Raw genomic sequence first — 9622 nt, forward strand, 5'->3', positions numbered from 1 at the left:
AAGTAACAGGTGAACCCACGTCCAACCATCATTATGTGTCGAAAGTAAACAGGTGAACCCACTCCAACCATCATTGATGTGTCGAAGTAACAGTGAACCCACTCCACCATCATTGATGTGTCAAAGTACAGGTGAACCCACTCCAACCATCATGATGTGTCGAAAGTAACAGGTGAACCCACTCCAACCATCATTGATGTGTCGAAGTAAACAGGTGAACCACCCACATCATGATGTGTCGAAAGTAACAGGTGAACCCACTCCAACCGTCATTGATGTGTCGAAAGTAACAGGTGAACCCACTCCAACCATCATTGAGTGTCGAAAGTAACAGGTGAACCCACTCCAAACCGTCATTGATGTGTCGAAAGTAACAGGTGAACCCACTCCAACCATCATTGATGTGTCGAAAGTAACAGGTGAACCCACTCCAACCATCATTGACGTGTCGAAAGTAACAGGTGAACCCACTCCAACCATCATTGACGTGTCGAAAAGTAAACAGGTGAACCCACTCCAACCATCATGATGTGTCGAAAGTAACAGCGTGAACTCACTCCAACCATCATGACGGTCGAAAGTAACTGGTGAACCCACTAAAAACGTAACTGATTCATCAACAATTAACAGGTGAACCCACTTACAACCATCATTGACGTGTCGATAGCAACTGGTGAACCCACTGCAAACGTCACTGATTCATCAACAAACAACTGGGGAACAAAATACATCCATCACTGAGTCATCAAAAGAAACTGGGCAACCCACTATAACAGTAAGAGGATCATCGACCACTACTGGGAACACACTACAAGAGGTCCCTGCTGCGTCGACCACAAACTGGGGGAGCCCACTACAACTTGACATTGATGCATCAACTACTACTAGTGAAAACACAACAATGGTTAGTTGGTGAATCGGACCGACCAACTGGTTAACCACTTATTGACGGTACCTGGTGCATCACAATGCTACAGCTGATCCCATTACAACTGGTGAACGCAATACAACCGTAACTGGTTGGTTGGGAACAACTGGTGAACCCACTACAACCGTAACTGGTTGGTTGGGAACAACTGGTGAACCCACTACAACCGTCACTGGTTGGTTGGGAACAACTGGTGAACCCACTTCAACCGTCACTGGTGTGTCAACAACAACTGGTGAACCCACTACGACCGTAACTGGTTGGTTGGGAACAACTGGTGAACCCACTTCAACCGTCACTGGTGTGTCAACAACAACTGGTGAACCCACTACGACCGTCACTGGAGCATCAACAACAACTGGTGAACCCACTACGACCGTCACTGGTTCATCCAGAACAACTGATGAACCCACTACAACCGTGTCTGGCGCATCGACAACAACTGGTGAACCCACTACAAATGTCATTGACGCATCGACAGAAACTGGTGAACCCACTACATCCGTCACTGATTCATCAACTACAGCTGGTGAACCCACTATGACCGTCACTGGTGTGTTGACAACAACTGGTGAACGCACTACAATATTCACTGGTGTGTTGACAACAACTGGTGATCCCACTACAACCATCATTGATGCGTCGACAACGACTAGCGAACCCACTACAACCATTACTGGTCCATCAACAACTACTGCTACAGCTGCACCCACAACAACCGTCGCTAGCGCARCAAATGCCAGCCCAACTACAACAGCTACTCCTGTCATCACTACTGCCATCATCACAGCCACGACAGCTGCAACCACCGCTGCTGCAATCACTAGGGTTTCTGTGGTGTTCKGGTCCAGAGAGACGTTTACCTCTGACCTATCAAACCCATCATCTCAGGCCTTTCAAACCCGAGCATTACTGATTAAAACTCAGGTGAGCCTCCCAAAACAATGAAGATGTGAATGTCCAAAAGAAAGGGGTAGAGTACAGTAATACAGTCAGCTTTTAATCAACAGGAAGTTGTTTGTTTWYWRTTCATCTGTTTCTTGTTTGTCCTTCCAGCTTGAACCTTTCTATCGAACAGCTTTCACCTCTTTCAACAGTTTGACGGTGACAGAATTCAGGTGATTTATTTTGCATTCCATTTTGTATGTTGATTTAAATTGATCTCACTTTCTATCTAACATGTTATCTCTCATTTATTCTCAGCTCTGGATCCATCATCAATACTGTAAATGTAGCATTCAGCTCCCCCTCTGTCCCTAATATCACAGAGATTGGCACTGTTTTGATAAATGCTGCGCATAACATCACAGCTTTGGACATTGACCCCTCCTCAGTGACAGTCAACAGCACAGGTAAACACATGTATTTATTATATCCCATTATCTGGTAAATGAACAGTTTGTACGCCGTGCATTTTGTACACCATTGTATCATGTGTCATTACATTACAGGGCAACAAACACTCGTCACTCGTCACTCATTACAGGCGTCAAACACTCGTCACTCGTCATATTTGATCGTGTTTCCTTTTTCTGTTACTTACCTTTTGCAGCCACAAAAACTCTTACCAGTGCAATAACAACGAGTGGCTTATCGACAACAACTGGTGAACCCACTACAACCGTCACTGGTTCATTGACAATAACTAGTGAATCCACTACAGCAGTCACTGGTGTGTCGACAACATCGTTTACAGCTGTACCCATTACAAACGTCACTGGAGCATCAACAACAACTGGTGYACGTACTTCAGCCATTGTTGGTGTGTCGACAACAAGTTACGAATCAACAACTACTGTTACTGCAGCAACCACTACAACCATCACAGGTGTGTCGACAACAAGTGGTGAACCCACTATAAACGTTACTGGTGCACCGAAAACAACTGATGAACTCACTACAACCATCACTGGTGTATTGACAACAACGGTTACAGCACTACCCATTACAAACGTAACTGGTGCATTGACAACAACTGGTGAACTTACATCCAACTGTCACTGGGTGTGGTTGACAAACAAGTGATGCATCAACACTACTGTTACTGGGCAGCACCCACTACAACTGTCATGGTGTGTTGAGTGACAACTGGTGAACCACGACAACGTACTGGTCCATTGACAACATCTGGTGAACTTTACTTCAACTGTCACTTGGTGTGTCGACAACAAGTTAGACGAATCAACACTACTGTTACTGAGCACACCACTACAACCATCACATGCGTGTCGAAAAACTGGTGAACCCTACGACCGGTCACTGGTGTGTGCGCAACAACTGGTGAACGCACACAACCTCGCAACTGGTGGTGTCGACACAAATGTTACAGATTCCCCAGTTACAATCAACGTACATGGTGCATTGACAACAACTGGTGACTTTCTTCCAACTGTCCACTGGTGTGTCGACAACAACTGGTGAACCACGGCAACCGTCACCGTTGTGTCAACAATGAGTGATGCATCAACAACTACTACCTCGCTGCACCCACTACAACTCTCACTACGATTCATCAACAAAAATGGTTACAGCTGTATCCATTTTCTAACCATAAACTGGTGCTTTGACAAAAGGTTACAGCGTCACCACACACAACCGTCACGGCGTGTGTCAAACAACGAACGTTTACAGCAGGTACCGCATTACAAACTGCACTGTGGTCCATATTGACAACAACTGGAGAACAGCTCCTTCAACCGTCCAACCGATGTGGGACAACAATGATGCACTCAACAACTTACTGTCTCTGCAGGCACCACTCAACCCCATGGTGTGTGAGACGAAACTGTTGAACCGCACTACAACATAAATGTTCATCGACAACCGTACTGAGTGAACCCGAAGACAACCAGTGTTCGGTCCATTGACAACATCTGGTGAACCCTCTACGACCATCCACGCGCGTGTCGGCACACCTAACAGGTTACAGATGAACCCACATTACAACACGTCAACCAGGGTCCTGCATTGGACAACCAAGTGACTGCACCCAACCAACGTACTCGCGTCTCTGACAGCACCCACTACTAAACTCGTCATCGGGTGTCGTCTGACTGACAAACTGTGACCCAACGACCATCCACGTCTGTGTCGATAAACCACCACTCGGTGAAGCCCCCATCTGCCCACTGTCACTGTGCGTCACAACGAAAGGACTGAAACCCAAATTTCAACCTGTCACTGGCTGGTTCGTACAACAACCTTGGTGAACTTCCTTCAACCTGGTCATTGTGTGTCGACAACAACGTGATGCATCAACACACACTGTACCAGCAGCACCCCGCCTACAACCCTCATCGGCGGCGCTCCCGTCAACAACGCACATCGAATGCATGAATGCCACACACTACGCGACGTCGACTGGCTAGTGCTCGGATACACAGATTTTAACACATTCGGTGCATCCGCCATTACCCAACGAACCGTCGATCGCAATTGACTCAAACTGGTGCTCCCACTACCAACCATCACTGGTGTGTGTCTCGACAAACAACCGTTACGCAGGCTGTCCTGCACCCAGCACTCCAGACTGCTCACTGACTCATCACACAGCCGCAACCTTGGTGAGCGCACCCACAACCACAGAAACTGATTCGATCAACAACACAACTGGTCCGAACCCACTACAACCAAAACTGATTCCATAACACCAACTGGTTGACCCACTCCAACCCAAAACTGATTCTCAACAACAACTGGTAACCGCACCTACATACAAACGATCATCCAACAACAACGGTGAACATCCACTACACCCATCACTGGTCGTGTGACAACCAACTCTGGTGACCCACGGCAACCGGGTCCACCGGTGTGTCAACAATTAGCTGGTGCATATAACACTAATGTGGTTACACGCTGTTCCATTTCGCCCGCTACTGGTGCTTGGACAACAACGTTACAAGTCGTCACCACATACAAACCCGTCCACTGGGTGTGTCGACACACAAAAGTTTACAGCACTACCCATTTACAAAACTCACTGGTGCACTGACAACTAATCTGGAGAACTCACTCAACATGTCACACGCGGTGTGTTGACAACAAGTGACTGCACGCACAACTACTGTCTCTTTCTGCAGCACCTCACTACAACACGTCATGGGTGTGTTTGACGACTACTGTTGAACCCCACTACAAACCTGTCACTTGGATGCATACGACAACGTACTAGTGAACCCACGACAACCGTTACTCGGTCCATTGACAACATTAGTGAACTCCATCACGACCATACATAGCGCTGTGTCGATAACAACTGGTGAATGACCTATGCCCAAACCCGTCACTGTGGTGTGACGCGAAACAACGGTCTACAGATGAACCCACATGTAAACCGATACAGGTGCATTGACGAACAGGCGATCTGACAGGGCTCCAAATACCATTAATGCACTGGTGGTGTCGAGCAACTACGAATTGACACTGATTCAGACCCGTCACTGTGTGGGGGTCAACAACCATTGGTCGAATCTCACTACACACCACAACTGATCATCAACAACAAAACTGGTGAGAATCCACTACAACACCACACTGGTGTGTCGACACCAACTGGTGAAGCTCAGGCAACGTCGCCGGTGTGTCCTTAAAAGTGGGATGCATCAACAACATACTACCACAGCTGCCACCCACTACAACTCTAACGATTCATCAACAACGAATGGTTTAACAAGCTGTAGTATTTTTCGCGTAACTGGTGCTTTGGACAACAATCGGTTACGAGCGTCAACCAACTACACACGTCACTGGTGTGCGTCGACAACGAACAGTTCCAGCCAGTACCGCCATTACAAACGTAACTGGTGCACTTGACAACATACTGGAGAACTCCACTTCAAACTGTCACTCGTGTGTCGTCAAAACAACTGCTAGCACCACATACAACCGTCATGGGTTGGTTGTGACGACAACGTGGTGAACCACTACAACAGTAACGTGGTTCATCGGACAACATCTGGGTGAACCCACGCAACCGTTACTGGTCTCATTGACAACATCCGTGAACCCACTTAACGAACTGTCCGTCGTGTGTCGTCAACAATGTGATCCCACTACAACGTCGATGGTCGTCGGTCGACCAACCAAGTGGTGAACCCACTATAAACTTACTGGGTGCACCGAAACAGACTGATGAACTCACTACACATCACTCTGTTTGTGCGCAATCACACGGGCTGTCTCGCGGCTCTACTACGAACTGTGGTGGATTCACCGTAGTAGTATGATGTACCCACTACATACACGAAACTGTAGATTTTCGAATAGTCTGGGCGTAGAGCCCCATAGAAACTGCATTCATCAACAAACATACTGGTGAACCCACTACAACCCAAACTGATTCATCAAACAACAGACTAGGTGAACCTGGGCGCACTATATATACCAAACACTGAGTCCGATAGCATAGGAACTGGTGAACCCACGGCAACCGTCACCGGTGGTCAACATGATGATGCCATAACAACTCCTGACTTACAGCGCACCCACTACAACTCTCACTGGGATTCAATCAACCACAATGGTACAGATGGTATCATTTTAACCATCACTGGGTGCTTTGACAACAATGGTTACAGCGTCACCAACTACAACCGTCACTGGTGTGTCGACAACTACTGTTGAACTCACTACAACCGTCAATGGTGCATCGACAACAACGGTTACAGCTGCACCCATCACATCAGTAAGTGGGTCATTGACAACACCTGGAGAACTCCCTTCAACCATCACTGGTAGGTCGACAACAACAACAAATTASGTACATTTCAGCTGTTTTGCCTGCTCMTGCTCTGTAATACACATGCTGTTAATAAGGTGAGTGTTTTGTATCAGAATGCCACAGTTCTTCTGGTTCTAATGCTACTAACCCTGTGTTGGTAGCATCGACAGTGAATTCGGAAAGTATTCAGACCCCGTGGATATTTCCACATTTTGTTACGTTACAGCCCCATTCTAAAATTGATTCAATGTTTTTTTCTTCATCATCAATCTACACACTATACCCAATAATGACAATGCAAAAACTTTTTTAGAAATGTTTGCTGATTAAAAAAAATATATAAACTGAAATATTACATTTACATGTACGTTTTCAGACCCTTTACTCAGTACTTTGTTGAAGCACCTTTGGCAGTGATTACAGCCTTGAGTCTTCTTGTGTATGATGCTACAAGCTTTGCACACCTGTTTTTTGCGAGTTGTTCCCATTCTTCTCTGCAGATCCACTCAAGCTCTGTCAGGTTGGATGGGGAGCGTCCTTGCACAGCTATTTTCAGGTGTCTCCAAAGATGTTCAAAAGGTTCAAGTCAGGGCTATGGATTGGCCACTTTAAGAGACTTGTCCTGAAGCCACTCCTGCGTTGTCTTGACTGTGTGCTTAGGGTCATTGTCCTGTTGGAAGGTGAACATTCACCCCAGTCTGAGGTCCTGAGCGCTATGTAGCAGGTTTTCATCAAGGATATCTCTGTCCTTTGCTCCTTTCATATTTCCTTTGATGTCGCTGAACAACATCCCCACAGAATGATGCTGCCACCACCATGCTTTACTGTAGGGATGGTACCAGTTTTCCTCCAGACTTGACCTCTGGCATTCAATCCAAAGAGTTTAATCTTGGTTTCATCAGACCAGAGAACCTTTGTTTCTCATGGTCTGAGAGTCCTTTAAGTGGCTTTTGGCAAACTCCAAGCAAGCTGTCATGTGCCTTTTACTGAGGAGTGGCTTCTGTCTAGCCCCTTGACCATAAAGGGCTGATTGATGGAGTGCTGCAGAGATGGTTGTCCTTCTGTTCCAAACCTCTTAGATTTAAGAATGATGGAGGCCATTGTGTTTTTGGGGACCTTAAATGCTGCAGACATTTTTTGGTACCCTGGCCCAGATCTGTGCCTCGACATAATTCTGTCTCACAGCTCTACGGACAATTCAGGATGTCTCCACAGGGGTGGAGACAATCACAAAGACAGGTGAAACAGATCAGGGTGTGACATCACCTGAGCTCAATTTCAAGTCTCTTAGCAAATGTTCAGAATATTTACGTAAATAGGTATTTGAGTATTTATTTGTGATACATTTTCAAACATTTCTTAAAAACTGTTTTCACTTTGTCATTATGGAGTATTTTGTGAAGATTGATGAGGGGATAAAAGTATTAAATTCATTTCAGAATAAGGCTTTAACGTAACAAAATGTGGGAAAAATTCAAGGGGTCTGAATTTCCAAATGTACTGTGTAATTTATAAATGGTTTTCAGTTGAAGTGGTTCATGTGAAATGTTGCAGGAAGCCTGTTTACAGGCTGCAGGATGTGCATTACATAAAAGCCCAACGTTTAATGATTTAGTTGTCAATATAAGAGCATCATGTTATACTCCCATCTATTACAATGACTGCGTTGTACTGCCACACAGCTTAAAGAGATGTGGAATTGTCCATTTTATTTTTGAACTTAGCTGCTCCTGCAACAAGTACTGTTCCTCCTACAACTTCTGTTACTACCACTGTGGCTGGTGCTACCACCACAACAACTGGAGAACCTGTCACTGTTCCTGCTACCGTCTACCGATTCCTACAACTAGGCCCAAAACTACAACCACTACATAATGTGGCCCCCACAACTCAGTTGTTAAGGATCGCATCCACCACTGTCACACAACTACCAGCACACAGCTCCAAACTACCCACACACAACCAACCGACCAGCCACTACCTACAACCACCTAACTCACTACAACAGCAGCGCCCTACTCACTACTCACTACTAGTACAACAACCATGACCAACAGAACAACGCTGCAATCTTCAACCTGCATCCACTGGTGTCTTTCGTTGTACACACAAGTGTTGTAGAACGCTATTAAATGACCATCAAAGTACACCATTCCACAAATGCACTTGCGTAACTCATTTTCTGCTGAGTGGTAAGTCTTCAAATTCAGAGTTTATTTTTATTGGGTGTATGACCAATCAATAATGTATCGGCGATGTTGGTAAATCTCTATTTTTAAAAGTAATTCTTAATTTGTTGCTACGATCAGGTAACAATTAGTCTCCATCACTACAGATTGATTTCTTTCCCCAATGTCTATCTTAAATAATAGGGATTAGCTATGTGGATAGGAATAGTATAAGAAAATGTTTTTGTGTGTGTTAAATCATCAACACGTTGCTCTCCTGTTTGTACCATTACCTTACAGTTGATGGTGATCTACACAAGCAAAATATGGGGATCTTTTTCATGCCGGACGACTGGTTTCTTGGATGGTCTAGTAATGATTCATTATACTCCTATTTCTTATTCTTTTAACCCGTTTTGGCATGCCACTGTTCAGGACCTTTATGACCTTTTGCAGACCATTTGTTCCGTTCCCATGTGGATTGCAGCAAACGGCAGAGGTCCACTAAGACTGTTCAATGACAGGACCGGCTACTCATCTGTCCCTGAGGTTGACTGACATTAGCAGACACCTGAAAGAGGCTGTGACCAATCACAATATACCTTGTGGCGAATCTCTCTGTGGATGTGTACCACCATCACTGTTAAAAGCTGAGTAACCCAGAATGGGTGACGCGAAAACAATCTATTGAACAGCAAATCTAGCAGTGTTGAACGTAAAATCTGAGTGTTACAATTTAATGGTTTTCGTACAGTCTTAAATGGGTCCAGTGTTTTGGAAGGTAGTGAACTAAGCAGATGGTGA

At 45.4% G+C, this 9622-nt stretch overlaps 1 protein-coding gene across 1 annotated transcript in view; it reads left to right on the forward strand.

Annotated features, from left to right (window-relative positions):
• Nucleotides 1–976: 976 nt before the first annotated feature.
• The window catches only part of LOC112073544 (integumentary mucin C.1-like), a 13884-nt gene continuing 5238 nt past the window's right edge, over nucleotides 977–9622 (forward strand). The window contains exons 1-4 of the mRNA XM_024140820.2: nucleotides 977–1855; nucleotides 1985–2046; nucleotides 2132–2280; nucleotides 8375–8478. Coding sequence (XP_023996588.1) covers nucleotides 1469–1855; nucleotides 1985–2046; nucleotides 2132–2280; nucleotides 8375–8478 — 702 coding nt within the window. The 5' untranslated portion in view covers nucleotides 977–1468. The remainder of the gene's footprint in view (nucleotides 1856–1984; nucleotides 2047–2131; nucleotides 2281–8374; nucleotides 8479–9622) is intronic.

Source organism: Salvelinus sp. IW2-2015, unplaced genomic scaffold (assembly GCF_002910315.2).
Source record: "Salvelinus sp. IW2-2015 unplaced genomic scaffold, ASM291031v2 Un_scaffold2290, whole genome shotgun sequence".
Classification (NCBI taxonomy): Eukaryota; Metazoa; Chordata; class Actinopteri; order Salmoniformes; family Salmonidae; genus Salvelinus; species Salvelinus sp. IW2-2015.